Source organism: Copadichromis virginalis, linkage group LG13, assembly GCF_057382275.1.
Source record: "Copadichromis virginalis isolate Kocher_CV1m ecotype Utaka linkage group LG13, C_Virginalis_male_GT1.1, whole genome shotgun sequence".
Taxonomy (NCBI): domain Eukaryota; kingdom Metazoa; phylum Chordata; class Actinopteri; order Cichliformes; family Cichlidae; genus Copadichromis; species Copadichromis virginalis.
In genome coordinates this window covers 26,445,855-26,473,606 of record NC_140630.1, presented here as the reverse complement: position 1 = coordinate 26,473,606, position 27,752 = coordinate 26,445,855, and the positions used below count along the sequence as shown (strand labels likewise).

The following is a 27,752-nucleotide window of genomic DNA, read 5'->3' as shown; positions in this document are numbered from 1 at the left end:
GGATGTGACAGGAGATCAGCATTTAACAGCTGACTGGACCTGGAAATGAGAGCGCTGCTAAAGCCATTTAGTTAGCTGTGATTTAGAACAAAACCATTAGACTGGGGTGAAACGGAGAGTGTCTGCTGACTGTGGCATTAATACAGAGCCACAGATACATACCTGTGACCGTTTTAAACTCACTGATTATTAGTCTGATTTTACTTAGCATCCCTCATGTCAAATCATGACAATGATTACATGTGATCTTAAATGTAAGCACAAAACAGCACATGAAAAGGGAACCAACAATTACGTATGCATACTGCCCTTTGACCACAGGTTATATTGTGAGAGTTATAAAGATGAGCAGTAGACAAGGCTGGTTACGGCTAGAAACATGGAGTCCAGGACACTGCTACATGCAAGTCTAACTTTGTTAATCCTCTTTACCAGCGGCATCGGAGGACACATCGAAAATGGTGAGGAGGGTGGGGATCGCTCTGGTGAAGGCATCTGTGCACAAATGTCCTGGTAGTAGCAGCAAAAACTGTACTGTCTATACTCTTTTGATCTTCTTGTGAAAGTCACTGTTCGGTCTCCTTAATTCTGGTTTGAATTGAATTACAACAAATGGACATGTCAGTATGGGAATTTAGTCAGTGTCACGCTCACAGTGGTGATAGTGATTAGATGCCATGTTCTGTCATCTTGTCTTTATAATGTCCAAGAGAACTCTCAGCTAATAAATCAGGCCTGTGTTAAATCTATGCAGGCTCTCATCTGAAAATGGATCAGGCTTTGCTCATATTTCATAACCAGCTGACTGAAGAAGTGCATGCTTCCTACACATCAGATTACTGCTACAAGGTAAAGAATATCCACCGTCACTGTGGTTTTATTAAGACACAGCATCAGCAGGAAAATCGCTTTCAGTTCCTCAAAAAGTTTATAGTCACGCAAACTGATCTTAGCAAACATACAGATGCAGTAAAGTTAAACATTGTAATTCACTGTGAAGTTGTTGTCAAATTTCACATAAGGGAAATGTGTGATTTTCTCTCCTTTGTTATAAAATGAGCTTGATTGTCTCTGAGAGGAATGTGCTGTGGGTACAGCGCTACAGTTACTGCTGGAAAAAGCAACCATGAATTATTAAAGACATCAGGAAACGTAAAGGGAACATCATAAAAACATCACGAGACATATGAATATACGTAAAACCAGATAAACCTGTATGAAAAAACAAGACAAGCATAAAGTAAGAAAAATTTAGTGCTTAAAGTCCAAGTATGTGCTGTTCCTTGAATAATTTAACACTGCTGTTCAGCAGCATAATGGAGGCTGGAACATATCGTTAGCTTCATAGCATAATTGCCTAAGTCACTTGACTAAGTCAATGACTTAGGCAATTATGCTATGAAGCTAACGATATGATACCTTTTGAACTTTGAACCTTGAGTATGCTTCCTCATGTCAAATGTTTGAATCCTGAGACGAGAGGATGTTACAAGTAAAGTACCTGCTTAGGCAGGCTCTGTATGGACTTGTATTTTTTCATTTCTGAAAATTCATTTGCAGCCATGCTTTTTTAGTGCATTGTTAGATTACTAAACCATGCTGTAATTTCATATTGAATAAGCTTTCTATGATTGCCCTGTAAAACCGTAACACTATTATTCACTCCATACAGTCTTGGAAAGGAATTATCACTGGGTGTTTCCCAACTTAGTTTGTCAATGAGGAGACCTATTGTTTATACGTAGGCCGTCTTGGCTTGTAAATTCACTGCTCTGCACATTATATTACCATCCAACCTTTAATTATATTTTACTGTGCAACTGTTTTTGAGCCACCTGTCATTTCTTTATATTTTGCTTCCAGGAAGCCAGACTTTTCTTGCAATGTTTTAAAGTGTTCTTGAGCAATATTTCTCCAGGCCTTCTGAAGTTTTCTTTGGACATTGGCTGCTTTTTCACTCTTTTTCAGTCCTGACCAATTCCAGAGGAATGTGTTTTGTTTGTTAAACCACTTAACACTGACCTTTGAATCATGCATGCATATAAAAGGCACTTAACTCAAGGGATGGACCAGTGTTGTGTCTACACAGGCAAAGACAGACAAAGAATCAATTTTAAATTTAATCTTTAGGCACTTTGTTAATAGCATCCTCTCATAAAAATCAACAAGGTGATTCCCAGAGCTATTAGCTGGAAACGTGGCATATTGCTCCATGTTCTTAAAAAGTGTAAGGAAACTGGACAAGTGGGGGACAGAAAAGGAAGAAGAAGGAGTTTTATGAGAAATTGTTTTAATGGAAGGCTGGCTGTCTAGAAAAAATTATCCAAGAAAAGAAACAGAGGAAAGGCTGAGGAATGCCAAATTACACAAAAACAGGTCTTACTGAGTGATGAATCCAAATTTTGTCCAAATCCTAGTTGAGCCTGCGTTTCAGTCGATAGTGTTGTCTTGTCAAAATTTATGGAATTATGACCACAAAAAAGAATCATCAAATTTTGATCCGCAATGCAGCACCATGTGGAAAGCATCGCATGGGCAACAGTTTCATTTTCCAGCACGACAATGATCCCCAACACAGTGTCAGCGCTGTAAAAGCGTACCTGGATAGAAAAACCACACGGTGCAAAACTAGCAGTCGTGGATTGGCCTCCTCAGAGCTCGGACCTCAACGTTATTGAAGCAGTGTGGGATCATCTTGACAGAGAAAAGACCAAAAGGCAGCCAACATCCAAAGAAGAGCTTTCAATTTCCTTCAGGAAGCCTCAAGAACTCTTCCAACAGACTACTTAAAGAAATTACAAGGAAGCTAGAAGTTCAGACTGTGTTGAAGATTAAAGGAAGATTAAATATTGACTTTCTAGCTTGTCTGAATTGTACTATTTTTTCCCTTTTTGCACATTCCTTTAAATCATTAAATCAAATTAGTCTTTTACTTACAAACAATTATTCATTTTTATTAAGTTAATGCTAGGCCCATTTAATTATTATTTATTTGTTTTGCTTTTCAGTGTTTGTACCAACATTTGGTCACAGTGAAACCCAACAACAATAATGCTTCTGCAATAATCAGCACCAAATTTACTCTGACAGTACAAGTGGAATCACAAACCAGGAATGCAACCTTTTGCAGGTAACAAGTTAAACATTTGTTCAAGATGGTACTTAAAACAAATTAGATGCAAGTTGTCTCTCGTTTGCTTGTTTGCCTGTGAAAGTGCATTGCTCTTGTTTTAAGATATAATATAGTGTGGTGACATGATTGCATCAGCAGCCTGTGAAATTATTTACAGGGTTGGAGGAGTAACCCTGACCCATTTTCTGGACCTGAGTTATGCCCTCCCTTAAACCACCTCACAGTGTATTGATCACAGGCTGTTTTGGGGTTAATAAGACCTGACATTCCAATATTGATGAAAAGGGCTCATTAAAGCTTGAAAGCCACATGTCCTGGGGAAGAATCAGCTGGGATGTTAAACAGTTAGGACAGATCTAATATGTATAAACACCCAGAACATCCCACACAGGAGGGCAAAGCTTTCTATTTTGGGGCCACCTCTAAGCGATGGTGCACCATGAAAAGCCTTTGTGCTTTTTATGTCCTTTCAAAGGGCTGGGTCTTCTTAAATCAATGCTGAGGTCTCTAACCAGCCTGTGTTGCTATTGATTTACTTTTCCCAGTTTGAAAAAAACACTCCAAGTGATAGCTAGTATGTCATCCCAACAGTGGATCAATATGAGCGAGTCTTGCACAGGGATGTTTTTTTTGGGGCCTGAAACTGGAGACGGTGAGAAGACAGGGGCATGCACTTTAAGCCTTCAGACACTAGGTGGTGCTCCTGAGCTTTATAGTTGTGCTACTGCAGCAGGAGAGCAGCAATGTGCTTTTAAAGAAAACAGTTTAACCGGGCATCAAATAGGAGCTTTTAAGACTTTGTGACTATTTCACTGTTTTTCCATGCAGATGGAGTCAAACGTATGAGGAAGGTGGTCACTACTCTATTTGGATTTACACCCTAGATGCAAATAATCGCAGCTGCACTCACATTGTGGATAGAAGACCAAATAATGCCTATCTGCGTAAGTACGCAGCACTGCTGAAAAATACATGAGGACAAATTTCCATGTTTTGAATCCCTGACCGACACTGCTGGGATTCAGCTGTGAGGGCGCAGTGACAGCAAAGGTACCTGTCTGCAAACTCCAGCCAAGCCTTTGATCCCATTAATTGAGTCAGCAAAGAGGAGAATCACTGCTTTTGTCCACATCCACTGAGCAGCAGTTCTCATCCATCTCTTGGGACATGATGTGTATTGATCAGATCAGACTCGCTTTCTTGAAAAGGGATAAAAGAAAAGCTTTTCTGCTTGTTTTGAAGGCCTGCTTCTGGCTCGTAGAGCATTGTGGGTAATACATTAGGGAGTGTGGAAGGATTAGGGCGTAATGGGATTTTGAAAGCGCCTCTCTCCATAATGCACACACTACTTAACAATATTGCAGATTATGTTGTAGATCAGACTTTTAAGGCCAAGTAGCCATTATCTGTTATGGTCAGTGTGACTGCACCTCTCACAGTATGATGATCTTCCATTAGCTCCACAGACCGGTGATTATACAAACTCCCCATAGGAATTGTTCACCTTAAGTAACGGTCTGGTCAGCAGCTCAAGAAAGGTATGAGGTGCTCTGCTAGGGAATTTTAAAAGTTTACTTCAGTGTCTGAGATTGATTGGCCACAGAGCAGCATGAGATCATTACTTTAAGCATATGTTTCTGTGAAGCTGCTATCAAATGCACCCTTTAATCGTGTTAGTAGTGTATTCTGTATCACACCACAGACCACAAGTCACCTGCAGAGCCCTTAATTCTTACAAGGAAATCTACAGGATCGACTCCTATTAAGTCTTTGTTCGACTTTTATACATCAATGAACTCAAATTAATTCAGTTGTTTCAGTGTCTACCATTCATTTTCTATTTATACCAACGGTTACTGATGGAGCGAGCATGTCTGTGGCTGAGCTCTAATGTGGTTCATGCGCTGAGAGCTTTGTGGTGTTTTTATGAATGGACACCAGAGATGCCATGACTTTTCCGAGGAGATTAAGTGACCGCTCTTTGTTCAGAGTGGATGTCCTTGTGTGGATTCAGCTCGGCTTAAAATGGCATCTTTTTGTTTGTTCTTCCACTGCGTGTACTCTGCTCTCCTGTGCTTTGACGAAAGAAGACCATGTGGAGATTTCATAAAGCCTAGGTAGTTTTATAATCAGTACTACAGGTGTAAAATATCTCCCTTTGTTTGCAAATCGGTGGCTTTCAGAGCTCTATTCCTTTTTTGGGGGGGGGGCAAACAAAATCCATCTTCGCTACAGTGTTTGTGCCCTCTTGCACTGTAAACCTCAAGTTGACCCTGCTCCTATCTGTGCTGCCCTCCGGCAGTCTGGCAAAGTCATTGTTTTCTCATCCTTGTTCCAGCACAGCCTTACATTTTCATTTTCACATGCCTGCAGGGTTAGATTACCCGCAGTGATTACTCCTCGGCGGCTCAACCAAGACTTTTTCATTAGGTTCTTGTTTATCACTTGAGGGATCCCCTTTGACATTGGTTGACTGAAAGACAGCCACAGGGGAGCCCACAGGCTAGTATAGCAGACAGTTTGGACTGGCAGTCATCCCCTTTATCCCCACTCAGATCCTGGTCTGATAGAGATGTAGTGTATAAAGTTTCTGACATGGACAGAGAATGGTACAGAATGATTTCCTTTTACTTATTTTTCCAGCTATTTTGGTGGCAGCACTCCTGCTGGCTGTAATCGCTCTGTTATTCGTTGTGATACCCTACATCTGCAGGTACATGTGTGTTTTTTACATCATCTGCAAGAATCCTGCACTGATTGCTTTTCCATCAGAACCGGGCAGCCTAAAGTTTTTCTTTTTCCAGGAGGCGTTGTACATCAAAATTTATAAAGACTATTTGCTGCCAAGGCCCACAGCATTCAGAAGAGAATGTAAGTTAAATGCTGCTTCTAATAAATATATTACATTAGATTTTTTTTTATGTCAGATGAGATTATATTTTGATTAAATAAGTCATAAACAGCTCAAAGTATGTCCATTATGAGTTTAAATTAAAAAGCAAATTATTTTTTAAATATACAGTAAATCTTTGCTACTGTTCTTGAAATACAAAATATAAAGTAACTACACAATCTCTTTCATGTAGAAACCTTTTTCTGGTAATCAAATATTGTTTGATCCAGCAGTTAAACTGCACCATTATCATTGGCCGGCTATGCAGCCCGAGATGCATTCTAAAATTGCTCTGAGGCTCCAGTCATCAAGCCGTTTGGGAGACACTAATGGAGTGATTGATATAAATGTTAGCAGAGCCAGTTACACAGCAGACTTACATAGAAAACGATACAGTGTTGTATCCGTCCAATCATCGGGCTTCATGGCAAGAGCTGCCATGTATTTTCAGTGAACATGAATAGCTCCTCTCATTCTTTCAAGCAAAATGTCTCTGGCTTCCATATGTTGTCTGGATGGCACGCAAATCCATCACGACATATTAGCGCGGGTGTCTTCCTGCTCTGGCTCTTTAAAATGCTGCATGGAGGCCAGCACGCCAGGCTAATCCAACTGAGAGGGCAACAGGCCAGAGTCATCGAAATGTTGCCTTTCACACAGTGAGAGGAGGGGGAAGACGCGGGGCGGAGAGAATTTTGAGGAGTTGTGAATGAGGAAGCAGTGAACCTTTGACTTTATCAGTATTTTTAAACAAGTTTGCTACCTGTTGCTACCTACAAATAAAAAGCCAAATGTGTTGCCATTTTATGTACAGTGTGCAAAAGTCTCCACTTAGTTCTTTATATTTTGCTTCCAAGGAGCCAGACGTTTTTGCAATGTTTTAAAAGTGCTCTTGAGCAAAAGTTATCCAGGTTTTTTCAACCTGTCACAAAAACACATGACATAAAATAGAATTTTTACACTGACGAGGTAAATTCCCAAACAGCTTTTAGCTGGAAACATGGCACATCTTGGCACGGTCTGCAGGATGTCCCTAAAAATGTAAAGAAACTGGAAAAAAGAAGAAGTCACAGGCCTGAAAGGCTACATGCATAAACTGTCATGTTCTTAAGAAAATTCTTAAGAAAGTGAAACAAGGAGAAAATACTGCGGTAGGACATCAAGTCTTATGGAAAGATGAATCCATGGTTTTTATTTATTTTTTATATATTTGGAGGAGTTCAGCAGAGATGATTATCTATAACCATCTGTAAAACAAGGTGGAGGTTGTGTCATGTTTTGAGGTTGCATTTCAGTCGGTGATGTTGAGGATCTTGTAAAAACTGATGCAAGTATCAATGTAGAAAATGAATTTTCAGCATGATGGTGACCGTACCAAATACTGACTTTAAAGCTTGTTAGGAATAGTGCAGTTTATCCCTCATGTATTGTATTTCCATGTATTTTATCACAGGTCAACAAAACTCTGCCCCCGTTTTCCCATTTCCCAAGTAAAATCTAAAGAAATGAGCCCACTTTACATTAACTGGCCAGCAAGCAAAGACAGACAGCAGCACCTAGTTAATAAAGCAGAGCATTAAGCTGCTTAAGAATAACTCAGAGTGTTGTGCTTCATGTTTTTGGAACATTTGTGTTATCAAACTTTATGATTTGTTAGATGTCAAAAGTGTTTCTTCTTCTTCCTTTATTGATTTTTTTTTGCTGATTAGAAAACTATCTAGATATGAAAAATATGTAAGTTTGATTTGGGGTTTAAATATCTGCTTAAGCGACCTTAACCCTAAAAGTGCAACAATGAATGGAGCTTAAAGCACTGGTAATTGTCAAATCCCCTTAAGTAACCCACACTGGTGTTTTATCCCAGTGAGTGTTGACATTATTTTGTCTCCCTGCTGTTTTTTCTCCAGGAAGAATCACATGCTAGTGAAACTGCACACGGTGCTGTTAAAGCTAAACCAACACGTCTGCTCTCCCTGGATACTTTCCGAGGGTATGTTCACCTTCAACAGTCATTCGTGTTTATCGCTCTATCACCACATGGAGCTCGTTCACATGTTAATTCTTTTTAGAGAAGTTTGAGGCATCATAAAGATCTACAGGCCTGACATAATGAATAATTACAGGGGTCACAGTCTGGCCACATGCTCCTTCAAGCTTTTGTTATCAGGCGGTATAGCTTTGGGCATGGTTTCTGATAGCAGTGTGTGTTGGGTTTGGAACAGTGTGTTTCTGTTGGACAGGAGTGATGCATGTGATTGAATCTGGGCTCCCTGCTCGCCTTAATTGTGGCCTAGGGCTAGACACAAAGCACGCCTCTCTGGAAACAGGATGCTGGTGTGGCTTTGACCTCCCCCTCGCCAAATAATTGATGTAATAATACAGTCAACATATCAGCACACATCCACCCAGCAATAGATCTCCTGCCAAACTGAAGAGCGAGAGGAAATCCAGCAGCACACAGGCAGCATCCAGCAGACAATTGGCATCTTCTCCATCTGTGGCTTCCTTTTGGACGAGGAGCCAGCTGAAAATCACCGAGCATATGTGGCGGGCTGAAAATACAACATGCTGTTATTTAGTTTGGGAGCTCAAGCGCTTGAGTGCATTTTCAGAATCTGTATGAGTTCAGGGGGAGGATACATTTCAGTTTTATTTCCCTTCATTTCCACTTCCTGCCTCAGTCCTCCTCAATCTCGTTAGCTGAAATGTCACTCCGGGGTTACCTGAATGGTAATACCGGAAACGCTCCTACCTGGCGTCACACTTAATCAAACTGTGACTCAGCTCTAAAGATTAACGCTGTGTGCGCCTCCTCAGACCCATGACTTATGATCCCTACCCCCGGATAAGTAACAGCTTTCTACAGAGAACAGACACATCAGTCATCTGCCATAAATGCTGAGACATTTCTGAAGCCAAACAGCTTTTCTTCCCAGCTGAAAGGTTTTTCTGATCATTGCTCGGGCTCTCCTGACATGATATACAGAGAACTGTGGCGTATGGTCGCACGTTAATTTTTCTAAAAGGATTTGGATTTTAATCTTGTGCCACATTGCTAAAAGCCTTTCACCAGTTTCGTCACCGTTGAAAATCGCACTGTCAGTAGTTAGCAGCAGCATACAACTGACGGAACAACTATTACAGCAAAACCAAGAACTGTGAGCCGCATTTAACAGCAGGTGGCTGACTCATTCTGTGCCTTATTTTGACTGAGATCCAAGTTTTCCTACATATTGGGTTTCAGATACGCTCTGATGTTTGGCCACAAAAAAATAGAACCTTGGCTTTTCAACTGTAGTTGTAATTTATTATGACTAGATTGGGTGTCCATGTACTTGATATGGCCAGTACAGTGGGTAACTCAACACTGTGCAGGGATAGACTGCAGCTATCCATTAGCAATGGGGGGAAAGTACTAAGCTGATACTCTAATTGGTAATGCATGTACAATGATTCAAATCAAAGACGTCCATAAGTGTCTATCAGTGAGTCATAACTGGCTGTCAGTGCTGCAACAGACAGGTCTCTCTGTAATCTGTTAGCTATAAATCATTCCTGCTCATTCCCAGAAAGGAATTAAGTCTATTACTAAAGTGGCAAATGTTCACTGCAGAGCTTCAAAGGCATATTAACAACCTAAACTTGATTAGGAACCAAAAAAAAAAAGAAAATGCCTGCTGTGTCAACCTGCACCTTATTAACTTTGATCCAACAGAAAACAAAGAGTTCCTTAGTGTACATTATGTTAATTGAGCACTCATCATAATTAGCAGCCTGTATTGTCACAGATGTGTGGCATATGTAAAGTGATGGGGGTCTCATTTCCAATCGGACAGCGGGGAATTTTAATTATAAGTATGGCCAATAATCTGGGATATTACTGCAATTTTCACAGGGTCTCATCTGGCTGGCGATTTAACCTTTGTCTTTGTTGCCATGACAACTAATGGATGCGTTCATCAAAATTTACACGATAGCTTGTGTGCGTGTGTGTGTGCATGTGTGTGTGTGTGTGTGTGTGAGAGAGAGAGAGAGAGGAAGAGAACATGGACACATGCAGCAGGGTTTACTCTGCTTTAATAGCCCTTTTGAGATGATAGTGACCGATTAAAATCTTGTATCAGCAGGTTGGGGCTAAAAGAGCAGTAATGGCTTCAGTGCAGCTCTTAATTGAATCTAGGCAGAAAAACAAGAGGAGGCAGAGGTAGATACAGTGCACCTTATCAGGCAGGCTGTTTCTTAAAGGTTGTCGTAATGTTGTTACGACCCCCCCCCCCCCCCCCTTTATGATTTTATTACTCTTTTTGATTACGCACGAAAACATAAATTCACGTATTACAGATGGTGAAAAGATTCAGCCTGGCCCAGATCATTGCATTACCGTGCAAGTTTGTGTTGTGTAGTGGCCCACTGCCCATTTTCTGACATGCAACGCAAACACCTTTTTCCCTCCAGTGTATGATTCAGTGAAGCACTCCATCACGTGCGCTGTGTTTCAGCAGACTCGGCCAGTGCTAAAGTATAAAGTGTATCATATATTAGATGCAAAGTCTTTAGTCAGCACTCCTGCTTGAGGAGATCCAGAGGACAAGCGTTCATTTCCTGAGTGATTCATAATGCTTAGATTGCATTACCTTGCATTTGGAGGGAGACTGAATAAAAGCCCCTCTTGTGTTCTCTTTAACTTTAATTCAGAAGTTAATTTTTAATTCTAATCAAGGATTGCACTTGAATAATATATTTTTATTGACAGTTTTTCAGCCTCACTCACACATTTTCTTCATTTGTTCTTTCCTGGATATCGACTTGTATTGTCTTTATAGGTTTTCCCTGACTGTGATGGTGTTTGTGAACTATGGTGGTGGAGGCTACTGGTTCTTTCAGCACGCACCTTGGAACGGTTAAGTACATGATGCACGTGAATTGACATAAGGGAAAACTAAATCAGTTGCTTGTACCCTACAGCCCGCACCTTACTCCCTGCACACAACGATGATGCAGCAATCGCCTGATCTTCAGCGGCGAAATCCTCCCCATAGTGTTAGCAGAGTTTTCTGACGCGTTGTCACTAATTATGATGAATGTAGTTAAGAAAAACACAGGGTGTCATTTCTCATACAAGCAAAATCAACACCATGATCCATAGATGTTTATTCTTGTTAATGATCAGGGAGGAGAGGAGGAGGATTTAAATGACAGCTGGAAGAAGATGAGGGAGGAGGAAGGAATGAGTAACACTCCAATGTTATGATAGCCAGTATTGAGGTACTCTTAAGCAAGGCATCTTGGTTGAAGTAGAGATTTTGGTTGAAAAAGTATTTAAAACAAGAAAAAGTAAATATTCTTATAAACTTTATTTTTTTTGTTTTAATTTCAGTTTCAATTTTTTCTCGAAAATTCCTGTAATTGTTTATGGGTGTTCACAATTTTAACTTTGTAATAGCTTTTTTTGCCACATGTACAGAGGTGCATTGATTTCAGAGCTGGATTGATTAATCTTCGCCTGGCTGCAGGACTGCTGCTGTCACAGGAGTGTAAATATTTATTAATCACGCCTCTTCAAAATGGAAAGTTAATGACAGAAGCAGCGCTTTAAGGACGGAGCATTGTTTTTAATTCATCTTGTTGTCTTTGTGTGTATGGAAGGGCAAGAACTGTAAACTCTCTGATGAGATCAAGTGTGTGTTGGTCTGTTGGTATTAATTGATTTTATGCTTCTGAAATTGTTGCAGGTCTAACTGTGGCGGATCTTGTCATGCCATGGTAGGTTTGGCACAAGGGGCCTGACCTATTTAACGTCTTTTACTACTTTTCTTGTTTGTACAGTTCATATGTGGGTTTGAATGGCATAATCCTGTTATGTCTTCCAGGTTTGTGTTTGTAATTGGGACCTCAGTGGCTTTGGCTTTCAGTTCCATGCAGAGGAGAGGAGTTAGCCGCCTGCAGCTGCTACGAAAAATCACCTGGAGAACAGTCGTCCTCTTGCTGCTCGGCTTCTGCTTTCTCAACTACTCTCCCAAAGACGGACCACGTAGGTGCACATTGTGTATTCTGATTCTCAGTCAAACTAAATCCTCATATGTGTGTATCTATCGATCTATCGATCGATATGTACTTTTTCAGGTCAGTTACACTACGCAGACTCCAGCTCATGTAGTAATATGTTCGCATACAGCAAAGCAAGTTTATTAGCACAGGTGGGGACAAGGATTTCTGTGTGGTAATACACCCGCTCATGTGCAAGCTTGAAGGCAAAGTGCATTTCCTGTAAATTAAGCAACATCAAATACTTTTGACACAGATGTCGTAACTAGATATTTCATTCGTCACTGCAACCAGTAGCTGCTGAATTCATTTTTTTAGGTGAAACTGAAATGATGAGTTTAGCTTTTCAAATGTGATAGCTACTTTTTTTTTTTACAGTCAAGTAAATTTCTTTGTTTGTTGGTCTGCGACAGAGATGTTAAGTGGGTTGATCTCCTGATTTGAGATAAAAGCCAAACTTCATGGCTGGGTCAGGGTTAAAGGAGAGGAATAATGCTGAAAATCCCCCATCCACCTGGGATGCAAAGGGCGCCCTTCACACATTAGCTATCTGTGGTGCTAATGGACTTTCCTGGGTGGATGTCTGCTTAACTGGGTTAACAAAAATATTGTTGTTGTGTGTGCAGTCTCAAAATCCAGCACCAGGGGACGTTTAACAGAGGCAGATAGAGCAAAAACAACCGCTGTGGTAATGGACAATTACAAACAGATAGTGTTACAGCCGTCAGCTCCACGCAGCTGCTGTAGACTCTGCTGCTGGAGCTGGTCACAACAGCACACTGACTTTTACCATAAACTGCAGCTTTGCCCTCTGTCTCCAAGGACGTCCTCTGCAGCTCAGTCGCAGAGCTTGATCTAATAAGAGAATGGAGTCACATTAACTCAATATGTTAAATGCTTTTCAATGTCAGAAGAGAGAAAAGGAGGTATTAACCTTTGACATCAAATAGGAGTAATTTCAAAAACCCTACCGTGGTTAGATGTCCCAAAAAGTGGTCAAAGCAGATTCATATTAAAAACCTTGAAATGTAGTTACTTTATTCTCGAAATAAATACAAACTTACTATACAAAATATGATTTGGATGAGATGCGTGAGGCGTGAGAGTTGATTCATTCAAACCCCTGCCACCGAGTTGCCTTAAGAGGACGTTCGAACACAAAAAACCAGTCGTTTTGAAAAGTTCTGGCTGCCCTACTTTTTTAGTGGCTTTTTCAGTTTTGCTGACTACCAACATATTATAATATTGTCTATCTATCACTGAAAGTGCTCATAGATTGGAAGCAGACAGCTTCAGTTAAATAGTATTGAACGTCAAAAAAGGTGTCCGTTACACACAAACACAAAGAAAATGCATAAATGTGGGAGAAAAACTGTGTTACAGTCTGCTGCAGCTTACTTTCAAACTCTTGTGTAAATGGATTCAACTTAAAATGATAATTCTTATTAAACATGAAATTTTCCCATTTTGCTCTTTTCTGCTATTTGATTCTTAATTATTTATTCTAATACTGTGCAAAAGATTTGAACCATCCTAGATTTCTTTATATTTTCTTCCAGGGTGCCAGACTGTCATGTTAATGTTACCACTGAGCCACTAAAGGCTGATAGTGTATTGTCATCAATACAATTGACTGCTTTTTCACTCATTTTCAGTCTAGTCCTTGTGCCTAACCATTTCCAGGGATGCTTGTTTGTTACGCTCTTTAACAAACAATTAAAGAACCGAATCTTTAATCTTTGTTACTTTGTTCTGTAACTTGTCACAGAAACACATAATTTCTTCCCATTTGTGTGAGGAGAGCGCTGCGACGGTGACTGTTAGCAGCCTTCTGTTAAACACGGTGGAGGCTCAGTCATGGTTTGGGCCTGCATTTCAGCCAGTGCTGTTGGGTATCTTAGCAAAATTGATAACATTACGAATGCAGGAAAGTACCATCAGATTTTGATCCACAATGCAGTATCATCTGGAAAATATCTGGTTAACAACAGCTTCATTTTTTCAGCATGGAAATGATGACAAACACAACTCAGCACAATCAGCAAAATGATACCTGGATAGAAAAACGCAGTGAAACACAATTAGTCAAGGATAGGTCTCCATAGAGCCCAGACCTCAACGTGACTGAAGCGGTGTGGGATCATCTTTACAGAGAACAGAACAAAAGGCAGCCAACATCCAAAGAAAAGCTTTAACTGTCCTTCAAGAAACCTGGAGAACTACTCCTGAAAACTATCTGAAGAAAGCTTTCCTAAGACAGTTCAGGCTGTGTAGAAAAAATATATTGACTTTCGATCTCGTCAAAATTGTCACATCAAACTATTTTTGCCTTATATGTATAGAGGAATGAACAATGGCTCAATACTTTTGCACATTCCTGTAGGACGTGATAATTTTATCAGGCGACAGACACAGTCAATTATCTCTGCAGGGGTGTGTAACATATATCTTTAACTAAAGTGTCATTAGTAAGAGCTTCCCCTTTTCCTGCGAAAGAAAAGATTTCCGCCTCTTATTTGATTTGTCCGGATCAATGATTGGGATCATATTGTTTTTACGGCACTTTGCGTGGCAAAGAGGTTTTCAATTAGCTAATGTGTAGATTACCATCAATCTCTCTCCAGCAGCAGCAAGTCCTATCCTTCCCAATTTGGTGAGACCGAGAGATAACTGTTGATGAATGTTTGATTAGCTACCCTCTTTCTTGACATGTTCGTATCCTGAAGGCTGACATGAGCTCTCTCCAGCCTTTATGCCGTACATCAACTTGCTATCAGAAGTAGTTGTAGTAATAGTGGCGTCGGGATAATTGGGAAAATTCTTGATTTCTTGTGTCTACAGAAATGACTTAATATGCGTGCTTTTTGTGAATTATAAGTTCATATGTTATTTAAATCACTGTCTGTCAGTATTAAGGTGCCACAGTGAGCGTTCATGCTGTGTGTTCTTCACTGTGCTCTAGTGTCCTGGTCCTGGCTGAGGATCCCAGGAGTGCTGCAGCGTCTGGGCTTCACCTACTTTGTTCTGTGTCTCCTGCAGACTTTCTGGGGCCAGAAAGAAATCCCACTGACTGCGGTGAGCAGTTCTGTCAAGTTCAGTTATTTCAGTCATTACACACAAGAGAAAAAATTAAAGGAGTCTAACCTGAAAAAGCACACGAATAACAAGTCAAAGAGTCGATGGACCTGTGAGTTCAGTGCAGTGGAAGTCTTTGTTGAACAGTTCAACAAGTTCCATCCATTCGTTACGTGCGGAGCTCAGATATTCGTCCAGATTAACAGACAGACATCTCTAAAGCTCCAAGAAGAGTTAAAAATGTTTAGTAATTATGAATTTGTTGTGTATTCAAGTGGACCAATCTATCCCAAAACTTAGTTTAATGCTAAAAAAAATACCTAAATGCGAAACAGTTTTGGACCTAAAAACAAAAATATTATGTGCTTTATGTATGATGCAGTATAACGGGTGGAACCCGGTCCAGGATATTCTCCTTTACTGGCCGCAGTGGCTGATCATCATCCTGCTGGAGACTTTGTGGCTGTGCTTAACTTTCCTCATGCCTGTTCCCAACTGCCCCACGTAAGTCTGGACATGACTCCCACTGTCATATAGCATTTCAGGTCAAATCTCCTCACTAATGCATCGTACACTTAAGCTAAAAGCATAAATTTCCTATGTGTCGAAGCTGAGATAATCTCCAGTTGGGCCTGTTTGTGCTGCAACAGTGTGAGTGTGCACCTTGTGTTGCAGGTGTTATGAACCGTTGTGATTTATGGGCCCGTGGTGGATGCTTCAGAGAGCCTAATTAGCCAATCTCAGTCTGTCATGTGCAATAAGAGGAGCGGAGGCAGAGGATCCATCTTCCTCGCTCTGTGTCTTCTGCTTTTTGTCTTTTGTTTTGTTTTTTCCTTCTCTGTGACCCTGCATGACATCACGTTTACAGTACTGTGGGTTCAAGCTGTAGCACTTTTTACTCTCAGTCCTTCTGTGTCTTTTCATCTGATTGAGTTTTGGGTTTTTTCTTCCTTGAACGTGAATGTGTGGTGGCTTGAGACACAACTGCTATACAGGGTTTAAGAATATTAAAATCACCTTTGGTATTAGAACACCGAGCGTTCTCTGCTGCATCTGGGTATTGTGTTTTCATATAAACACAAAACACTTCATTAAACATTGTTTTTTGTAATAACTACAGCTACAATAATTATGTTCTTGTTTGATAACAGAGGGTATTTAGGAGCCGGTGGAATTGGCGATAACGGGCTTTACCCAAACTGCACGGGAGGTGCAGCGGGATACATCGATAGGTGGATGTTTGGTGATAACATGTACAGATACCCCACGTGCAAAGTAGGAATGTTCATCACATATTGCAATACAATGCTTCTGCTATAAACCAATGTAGGTGAAATTATAAACTGCATGGTTTTGTTTTGCTTTTTCCAGGAAATGTATCGCACCACACAGCCCTTTGACCCAGAGGGGGTTCTGAGTACCATCAACTCCATTGTCATTGGATTTCTAGGGATGCAGGTAAGATCTAAGTTTCTCCTGTACGATGCAGTGAGTGGCATGAGTGGCAAAAAAAAAAAAAGTCTTAGTCCTGCCTTTGTATTTTTTTGCGCAGCCTTAATAAATGGCTTGCTTCTGCCAAGTTTAGTCCAAGTGTCTGCATTTTTAGTGACCTGCATAGGCAGATCTTGACAATTGTCCAATCCACCACATCCCAAAGGTTCTGTATTGAATAGAGACCTGATGACTGTAGTGACCACCTAAGAGATGATTTGAGCTTTATAATATGCTGCGTGTACCCACCAGGTGATATGTACACTGTGGTCACAAAGCGATGGACTGATTGGCAACAATACTCAGGTTGGCTGTGAAGAAGAATGCTCAGTGGGTACTGAGTGTGCCAAAAATATTTCCGACACCTGATAACAGCACCACCACTAGCCTGAACTGTTGATACAGTGCAGGACAGATCCACTCATATGTTTTTTATGCCAAATCTGTATTTGTTCACTATTCATTTAGGTAAAATTACCTATGCCATACATAGCTTTGGTTAAATTGTTTAAATCAGCTTTTAAACTCTGCAAAATCCATCCATCCATCCATCTTCATCCGCTTTATCCGGGGCCGGGTCGCGGGGGCAGCAGCCTAAGCAAAGAGGCCCAGACCTCCCTCTCCCCAGCCACCTCCTCCAGCTTATCCGGGGGAACACCAAGGCGTTCCCAGGCCAGCCGAGAGATATAATCTCTCCAGCGTGTCCTGGGTCTGCCCCGGGGCCTCGTCCCGGTGGGACATGCCTGGAACACCTCACCCAGGAGGCGCCCAGGGGGCATCCTTGTCAGATGCCCGAACCACCTCAGCTGGCTCCTTTCGATGTGGAGCAGCAGCGGCTCTACTCTGAGCCCCTCCCGGATGGCCGAACTTCTCACCCTATCTCTAAGGGAGAGGCCAGCCACCCTTTGGAGGAAGCTCATTTCTGCAAAATTAACAAGCTAAATGTCCCAGTCCTCTTTAATGTGGACAACACTCATGGTCATGTGGTTGCTGGAGTCCAGCCCAGCTGGTAGACTGGCATCCTGTTCAGGTTGTAACCCGTAACCCAGTATCACAGGGCTAATATGTAGAGACAGTGAACTGCTGGCATTCATATTTACACCAAGTTAGAATCTCTAGTTAACCTAACGTGTGTCTTTGGGCTGCTTGAGAAAGCTCGATTACCTGGAGAGAGCCAATGCAGTCGCTGGGAGAATCTGTACAGTCCACACAGAAAGACTCCGGCTGGCTTGCGGCTTCAAACCCAGAATCTCTTTGCTGTGAGATGACAATGCTAACCACTGCACCACTGTACTGTTAACTGAGAAAATAGTTGCCATGAATTGATTTCGAGCCTAAAAAATATATGTATGTTTTGTGTTTTCAAAATGCATTGCAAAAAAACCTTAAAGTTTTATTTGCCTCCACTGGACTTGATCCTGAATAGAAACTGTATATTTTAGAGTCTCTGCAGGTTTATAAAACATTAGAAGTACACAACAAAATACTGCAATAATAATAATAATAAGCCCACTTATTCAAAAAGGTCTTATAAACCCACAACTAGTGGTTTATGGCTCCATCTACCTGATTGTGGTTCTGCCTGATATTTCTTCCTGTCAAACGGGAGTTTTTCCTTCCCACAGTCACCAAGTGCTTGCTCACAGGGGGTTGTCTGATGGTTGGAGTTTTTTCTGTAATATTATATGGTCTTTGCCTTACAATATAAAGCACTTTAGACAACTGTTGTTGTGATTTGGCACTATTTTAATAAAGTTTAATTGAATTCAACTGAACACAAAACTTTCCTGTCAAAAACAAAAAGCAGGCTGAAAATATCTTAGAGACAGGAAATGATCAGAACCTTCTGAAGATGTGACTTTAAAATACTCAGTTTGACTTGATTAGACTGAAAGTTTTAATGGCTTCATTGTGCAGACAGTGATGCTCTTCAGTGTTAATATGTTAATATAAACCTACAGTGTGACTACAGTAAAGATTATGTGACAGATGTTTTCCTGTCTCACTGTAAATGCACAGCTGCCCTACTTTAATGACAAAATGCTGTTAGAAAGTAGGAAGGCCCTTTTTGTTCTTCAGACCTGCGTCTCAGATGGTGACAGTGGCACTTATAACCATTTGGGTTGTGGGAAGGTAACATGAAAAAGTGACCACATTGCTCAATTCCCCGTGGGCGGTTTGCTCTGAGCCCTTCAGTCAGCGAGTCTTAGACGACACGCCAGGTGTCCGCTGGCTTCCTCTGTGTTGGTCCATGCTAATGTTCACAGCTGAAACATATTCATCATCACCAAATTAATCAGAGGGTGCGGATGACTAACACCCCACATCTGGCTCCATGGGATAGGAGAAACGTGACCGCCATGTCAGGGACGTGGCTTCGACAGCCACATCCCAGGCCTATTTGGTTACCCAAGGGCAAGTACGCGGACACACCGGGTGTTGGTGTTTATGTGGTATTTCTCATTAAAGAGATGAGTGAATAGGCTGTGGGGTCTGTACTTATTTCTGCCTCTTTCTTTCACAGGCGGGGAAAATTATAATTTTCTACAAAAAGATGAATATCCACATCCTGTGCCGATTCCTAGTGTGGACCCTCATCCTGGTACGTGGAGGTTTTAAGCAGAGCTGCTGTAGGAAATGAATATAAAGTCAGTTGTTAATTTAAAACCAAGACACCCAATAACTGTCCTGCTCCTGTGATTCACTCAGAGCCGAGCACTTTTATGGTCTCAGTGTTTCACTTCACCTTGCAGGTAAATTCTGCAATGTGTTTTCCAGCCTCTTGGGTATTAGTCATACTGTAGCTTGCTGAAGTCATTCATTAGCAGGACTTAGCAGAGGACATGTGTGTGATCTCAGTACAATTAAACAACATCCATGTGTGGCTGTGTTTCCGGGCAGACATGGGTATCCGGACCCTCGGGGGAATACACGCTGCGTCTCGTTGCCTCTCTGTGCTTTACATGTGGTTTTGGATTGGAAGAGTTATGCATATTACTTACAGTCTGCTGCAAGCATAAAAGCATCTACTCTAAGAGTATGATCAGTTTAGGAAGCTGCAAGCGAGGTCTCAATAAGCAAACCAAACATGGCAGATTTAAGAAAGGAATTATTAAAGTGCATTCAAACCTAGGATAAAAAGGTAATGCCTGTCTGAAAAGCTTTTAAGGTCATATTTGTTTGAGATTCTGGGTGGTCTTAAAACACAAAAAGAGCCAGGCTGGCCTCCATTTCATTTAGAGGGGGAATGCGTCCTCCAGGGAGAAGCCAAGTGTTACAGGAGATGGCTTGTTTTGTATTTCTAAACCTGTGACAGGAGGCTGCTAGTCTGCTCTAGCAAGACTGACAGACAGACACGTAGGAAGGCTAGTCTCCGCTGAACTGTGCTTGCCACTGTTTTTATGTACGTGCAGCGTGATGCTCCAGAGATATAGCTCATTTGTGAAACGGGGTTAGGAGGAGCCTGCGTGCTGTGGAGGCAGACATCCTGAACCGGCAGCTCTGTGACCTGGAGCGATGATAGAGCTGGAAGAGCTGGCTGCATCGCACGGCCTTTGAAATCAAGCTGCGCAGGACGGAAAATCTGTGCAGCGAAAGAAAAAACACACAGAAGCAGGGAAAGACTTGTCTGAAGTTCTGTAGTTCCAGTATATTTGGGTGCCTTTTCTGTCCAGCTTTGGGTATCAGGTTCCTTCAGAGTGTTACGTGTATGACTGCAAGACGTTTATTTACTTATTTGACACATGAGTTGAAACAGCGTTGAAGGTTCTGGTGTTAAAGAAATTGTTTATTTTATTTACTACTATGTCATAAGGTTTTTCAAGTCAAATCTGTTTATTTTTGTAGTCTAATATGTCCAAAACAATATCTCAGTGAAGTTTTAAAGGTCTGTAACAGCAGCGTTTTTCCATCCAGACAGTATTTTCCAAAAGGACAGTAGGAAGAAACTCAGTGACAGAGTCCTGCTCGTATATGTGAGAATCAATTGAAATTCTGTTGCGAGAATTTAACGTCATTAACCTCACTTCTTAAAGGACAAAGCTCCATTATGTCTCCAGGTGTTGAATCTTATTGACTATCATTGTGCGATGAGTGGCTGGAGGGAGGTGACATAAATTAGATCCATTTAGCTTCTCCCAGCGGCGCACAGTGACAAAGTAGCTCATGCTGTCATAAATAAACATTAGGCTTTAATGTTTTTTCCACTGTATCTCATTGTTTACCAGCTGATAGATGCTGCGGATGCTACTCAAGATTACAGTGTTGGAGGTGCGATATTCTGGATCTTACAGTATTTAGATGTGGCTCGACAGAGTAGCTTAAATCCTGGTTAGCTGAGATAGAAAAATGCAATAGAATAGATTTTCTCACATTGCATCGGCTGGCAGTGAGAGCAGACCATCGTTATTGATTTTAGGAACAGACACGGGAATAAAGAATCAGCGCAGCATATATTTGTTTCACCGTTTCTGCACGTGTATATTTGATTTGACTTTTTTAATCTCAGTGGTTAAGTCTATTTTTGGTTGTATGTCTTACCAACACAGAAAGCAAAATTAGTTTTAGCGATTGGCCTGCTCTTGATATTGACTTTTCTAATAAGATTTCGGCTCAAAGGGGGAGGCAGGAAGCAGAGCCGAGCTGCCTTTTGTTTCAGACATGTGCTCTTAACATTAGCAGGTTTCCTCAGAGGAGGAGAAAACTTATTACTGCACACACCCGACAACTGGGTCGGCGTTAAGCACAGGAAAAACAGAAAGTGTGGATACAGTAAACATCAGGCCATGGTTTATTGTTTTGTGATCTCTGTGGCAGGCTGATATTCACAGGCAGCCATGTGTCTTCCTCATAATAAACAGCAGCCCCTGTTAATTAAAGTCCAACGATCAGGCTCCAGAAGTGAGAGATTGAAATTGAGCGATTGCCCCACATACCAGCCCCATCCCACATCCTGCTGCCTGGATAGCCTGGAGACTCAATCCAGCCCCAGCTAGGCTATTTCCACACCATCGATTCTGTCATCTATACACATGATGGATATCCACCTAACGAGCATGTTTGGATCCTGATCTGCTGTCCTGGGTTTCTCTGTGCAGCACAAAATCTTTCTTCATGTATCTAAATCATACAGGGAGGGTGGGGGATAGTTAAGACTATGAAAGTGCTTACTGATGTAGAGTTGAGCAGATCATGAGTAAATATGAACATGGAGTCAGTTGGGCCTCAGTGTGTTGGACTTTGTAGATGCCTCTCGGTGGTGTTTTACTGTAGTGACAAACCCACGTTTTAATGTTTTTCAGCTCATCGTTTTGGTGTGTTTGCAGTCCTGTCTAGTGTTTTGTGTGTGTGTATAAGTTAATGGACCATGTCCACGTAACTCTCTGATTGTCGGTTTATCTGGTGGACTCTGCTTGATACTGTTGCCTCACGTTTTAGCAGCCCAATACAGATTGCTTTATCGCCCTCCATCGATTTGAAATCTGTTTCATTTCCACCCTCAGGGAATCTCCGCAGCCATCCTTTCTAAGTGCACGCGAGACGGAGGATTTATACCTGTCAATAAAAACCTTTGGTAAGTGCTTCCTGACCCTCTAAATCCAGCCACTTTTCCTCACAAAAAAAGAAAGGATGGGATTTCCAACAGACACAAATCAAGGCTGCTAAAACACGCGTTTACTTACCTCTAACGACAGCTACGGCTGTAAATAATCACCCGGGCTGTTGGGAGTGTGAGGTGTTGCCGTTATACATCCTCCCAACATGATCACTCTTCCTTACGGCCAGCGAAATAAAGAATGCTTCATCCTCCCCCAGAAGCACTCACTCACTGTTTTACCACCTCTGTGTGATGGAAAGAGCTCAGACTCTGGGAAATGTAACTGTATAACCACAACGCAGTCTTAACTGCTCCCAAACTATTAGAAGCCTTTTTAGAAAAACAAGGCACAGCACTTTGGTAAATGTTTGTAATGATTTTGCATGAAATGTGACACAGTTACCACCTCACACATCGGTTACTTTATGACTCGTGCATTTGTTTCCACTCCCACATTTCCCTTTATATGTGATGTGAATCATTCAAATGTTGTAGCAGGAAGAACGCCATTTCATCTGTGATGTGTAAGCAAATTCCTCATGATGTTCCACATGGGGCATCACTTGCCATTACCTACCTGGCTTTTATAGGCAGTTCATCATGCACAGGTTATTGAGCTCCTGGGTACAAGTCCTTGCCGGGATGTCTAAAAGTAATTAACTCCAAGCTAAGAGTCGTTTTTGGCTCGACTTCAGCTGAGATAAAGAAATAAAAAATAAATGCAGGGAGGCTCTAGAAAGGAGCCATTTTACATGCGATAATATTTCATCATGCATTCTTGCACTTAGGAACAGACAGAGACGTGGTTAGCTGGCACAGCTCCATGAGGCACATGCCAAGGGTCCATATGCTGATGCTATAGACAAGTCCAGCAAACTGCCTCACTGTTTGTAGGACAGACTCTGGGTGTTATTTATCTGCAGCAGAGGATTGATGGACTGAGTGTGTTTACACTGTTCTTCACACCATTCTGCTCAGATTTTAGTGATGCCCAAATGTGCCAAGTAAAATGTTGCTGTTGTAGTAAAGTGTTGTCGATGGTCTGTTTCTTCAGGTCGTTGTCCTATATCATGTGTATGGGCTGTTTGTCTTTCCTGCTGCTGGGAGGCATGTTCTTTGTCGTCGACATCAAGGGCTGGTGGGGTGGACAGCCATTCATATACCCAGGTATGTTTCTTCTTGTACTGACAGGCTGCTTTACAAAGGTGTATGTGCTTTGGTTGGAATAAAAACCTCACAAATGCTGGAACGTAGTTTAAAATATTGACTACAATGACAATTGTGTTTGGCAACTCATTAGCTGATTATGCAAAGACAAACATTTTTCAGCCTAATATAACAAATGTCCTGAAAGCCTTTGTAGGGATTATAGTCTAGGTTTTGGACTTGTGGTCCTCACTCTTTTCTTCCAGTAATTTTTTTGCATTATTGGCCAGACTCCCAGAGAAGAGTTTAAACTGATTAGCTCATTTGGAAAGCTTTTTGGAAAGCATCCCTGCAATAAAGCCTTTACTTTTTGCACATAACTTTAGTCATTCAGCTATTATGGAAAGCAGGGAAAAATCCTTTAAATTGTATAAATCCTGTTCAATAACTTGTCTTTTTTCCACCCCTCTTCCACAGGGATGAACTCCATCTTTGTGTATGTTGGCCACTCTCTCCTGGGCTTCTACTTCCCTTTCAGCTGGGAAATGCGCTTCCAGCAGAGCCACTGGGAGTGGCTCTTTCAAAGCCTGTGGGGGACTGCACTGTGGCTGCTCATCGCCTACCTGCTCTACAGGAAGAAATTTTTCCTCAAAATATAAGCAGGATAATCCATCCCACTTCTGTAGATTGTATTATTTTATATTTTAATTTAAAGGCAGCCTCTAAAGCTAATTTTAAACTTTTTTTTTTAATTTTCCTTTGCTAGAGTATATTATAATCAGACGCGACTACAGACACGCTGAAAGGAGATGGAAAAAGGACAGATTGTATGTTTCCTTACAGATTTTAAGGACTTGTCTCTCTGCTTATCAAGAAGCTGTAAAAACTGCAAAAACACAATTTGTCTCAAACTTAGTATCAGCAAACGGTCATAGGCCTCAGGTACTTTTTAACATTCTTAATCGCTTTTTTAGTTTATGTGATAATCCTGGAGTTACTTCTTCACCAAGTATGTGCGATGATTTTTTAGCATTTTTCAATAACAAGATCTTATCGATTAGGGCCCTTGTTTCGTTGTCTGTTGTCTCAGTTCAAAGCCCTCCACCTGTGTGTTCAGCTGTCTTAGAGCAGTTTGATCCCGTCTCCCTTAAGGACCTGACCGCGATAGTTAGTGGCCTAAGATCATCACACTGCCCCTCTGATTCTCTTCCCCCGAGTCTGCTCAAAAACACTTTTAATATTGTTGGCCCTTTTATTCTGAAATTGATTAATACGTCCCTTACTACAGGCTGCGTCCCACTATGCTTCAAACAAGCTGTAGTTCAGCCTCTTCTTAAAAAACAAAACCTGGACCCAACTGTTCTGTCTAATTATAGGCCCATCTCAAAGCTTCCTTTTCTATCTAAAGTTTTGGAGAAAGTGGTCTATCTACAGTTGCAGGCACACCTCGATTCTAATATGATCTCAGAAAAATTTCAATCTGGTTTTAAATCATTACATAGCACTGAGACAGCACTTTTAAGGATTTTTAACGATATTCTCTTAACTATGGATTCTGGCAGCCCTGCTGCCCTTTTACTGTTGGACTTGTCAGCAGCTTTTGACACGGTTGACCACGACATCCTGTTATCACGGCTAGAATCGCATGCTGGCCTAAAAGGATCTGCCCTTCAGTGGTTTCGCTCCTACTTGACAGAAAGGTTCTTTTATGTCAATATGGGCCCCCACAACTCCAAATTAGCTCCTCTTAAATACGGCGTTCCTCAAGGCTCTATTTTGGGTCCCGCCCTCTTCGCACTCTATTTGCTGCCATTGGGCTCCATCTTCTCGCGGTACAGCATTTCATTTCATTGCTTTGCGGATGATCTACAGATTTATCTACCTTTAAAATTAGGATCAGATCAACCGCAGCTCTTATTACGCTGCCTTGACGACGTTAAACAGTGGTTATCATTAAATTTTTTACAGCTAAACGAAAACAAAACTGAGGTTGTCATTTTTGGCAATTTCAATCATATCGACAGCACATTGGGTACCCTCTCCTCGTATTGTAAAACACATGTAAAAAACCTCGGAGTTTACATTGATGGTTCTTTTAAATTGAATAAGCAGGTGAGTGCAGTAGTTCAGTCCTGTTTTTTTCAGCTAAGACAGCTAGCCAGGATAAAGCCATACCTTCCGGCTGACGTCTTCGAGCGTATCATCCACCTTTTTCTTACTTGCAGATTGGACTACTGCAATTCATTGTATTATGGCCTAGATCATGCCACCATCCATCGCCTTCAGATGGTTCAAAATGCTGCTGCTCGCCTGCTAACCGGTACCAAACGGAGAGAGCATATAACCCCAATTTTAGCCTCTTTACACTGGCTCCCTGTCCCCTACAGGATCCAATTTAAACTCTTACTTTTTGTTTTTAAGTCACTCAACGCCCGAGCCCCCCCCCTACTTGTCAGAGCTCCTCTCTGCCTATGCTCCAGGAAAACCCACGAGATCTAGTTCAAAACTATTGTTGTCCATTCCACGGACTAACCTCAAATCTCGTGGTGATAGATCCTTCTCTGTGGCAGGTCCCAGACTTTGGAATAGTCTCCCCTTTAATATTAGATCTGCTCAAACTCTTGAGCAATTTAAATCTTTACTAAAGACACACTTTTACGCTCTGGCTTTTAACACATTATGACCCAAACATTTTGGATTTATCTGAATTAGTTAGTATTGTTTCAATTCTTCTATTTTATTGTTTCTATTGTTATTATTGTATTACACTGTAGTTTTTAATTTTATTGTTATTGTTAAGCACTTTGTGCAGCATCGGCTGTTGGAAATGTGCTATATAAATAAATCTGACCTTGACCTTGACCCTATACTGGAATTTAGTACAACCATTCAATGGATCCTTACTTTAACTTTCTTCTGATTGGCTGCTCTTTGTAAATAGTAGGTGTGGACAGCTGGTGGGCGGAGCTTTCGAGCTCACAGCCAGAGCTGTGTGTGTCTCTCTGACATCATGCAGACCTGATAATGGAGAAAAACTATTAGAAGCTCAGAAACATTAGGGGCAGTCTGAAGCCTGGACTTTTGGCTCAGGGATGACGTGTATGTATGTTGACCTAATATAATATTGACCTAATATAATTATGTTTTTCTTTTTAAAAGCACTCTTCTCTGTAAATTATAGATTATTAGAGCATCTGTGGGAGTTTAAAAGAGTTTTTAAAATGACCTGCTGGTCTAGGCTTAATTAGTTTAGTTTGCTTTTCTTAGATGCAAACTTACCACACATGTTTTTTATCAAAAGCAAGATGCAGAGCAGTGTACAAAATGTGAAAATGCTGATCAGTGAAACCCATTAAAGCACTGTCCTGTTTCTAAAGAACATGTCTGACAAGCTGTCAGTGTGGGCAGCTAAGGATTCATTTGATAACACTTGTTTTATGCTCAGAATAGACTGATTAAATTAAATATATTGAGGTGGTACTTAACAAATTAGGCCAAGTGATTCCACTACACACCAGGACAACCATTATGAGTCTGTTGCCATGGCCACTCCTCCTGTGTGCATGTGTGTCTCTGTGTTATGTACCATCTGCTGTCCAAGTCACAGTACTATAATTGGGGTCAAGATGCACACAGAGGGGTGTCATCAATGGGGCCGTCACCTTTTGCACTTATTTCATTAGAAAAATCAGGGAAATTACACAAATCCATTTCATCAGACGAGCCCCTCTCAGAGACCCCGAGCCCTTTACATGTGTTCTAGTTTGCACATTTCACACTCGAAGCCTCTTACTTAGTGAAATAGGGTTCATTCTCAGTAATAGATCAGAATATTTCCTCATGACTGACAAGCAGGTTGAGTGATTTATATCTGTATGTATAATGTATATGTACCATTATTGAACGCGCTCAGGTCAGTGTCCTTCAGCACTCTCCAGAAGCAGTAATAACATTGTGTAATATGGTGTAGGGGTTTTGGTAATTGTCTTATGAGCACAAGTTATTTGAATCCCAGAAGGTGCATCTAGCCTTCCTGAACAAGACTCAAATCCTTAATTGCTTTCCAAACTATGGTGCCAGCAATGGAAATGAACTGCTGATTGGTCGAGAGATGAAAATGAAATCGATATACACTCACCACACAGGTCTAAAGATATCTTTTGTGTTTTGCATGCCATCAGAAAGCTTTGTGTTTTAATAGAAGCATTTAGCTGACTCATTCGGAGTAACATCACGAGGAGGTTAAAACCTACGTATCGAAAGCTGCTGCTAATAAAGATCAAAAGGGTCAAAACAAGAATCTATGCTGCCTTTTTTTTTATTTATTTTTTTTAGCCTAGAGCATTTTTTTTAACTTGCTTAAAGCACATAGA

General features: G+C 41.2%; 1 protein-coding gene across 1 annotated transcript; it reads left to right on the top strand.

Annotated features, from left to right (window-relative positions):
* The first annotated feature begins 354 nt into the window (after positions 1–354).
* On the top strand, positions 355–26,061 carry LOC146695826 (heparan-alpha-glucosaminide N-acetyltransferase). The gene is made up of 18 exons (XM_085478265.1): positions 355–461; positions 755–849; positions 3,009–3,130; positions 3,962–4,077; positions 5,777–5,846; positions 5,938–6,004; positions 7,934–8,016; positions 10,850–10,926; positions 11,759–11,789; positions 11,897–12,057; positions 15,034–15,146; positions 15,529–15,650; positions 16,298–16,421; positions 16,518–16,604; positions 19,162–19,239; positions 22,139–22,209; positions 23,288–23,400; positions 23,857–26,061. The coding sequence occupies exons 1-18, from the start codon at positions 380–382 to the stop codon at positions 24,036–24,038; spliced, it is 1,794 nt and encodes a 597-aa protein (XP_085334391.1). The 5' UTR covers positions 355–379; the 3' UTR covers positions 24,039–26,061.
* The last annotated feature ends 1,691 nt before the right edge of the window (positions 26,062–27,752 follow it).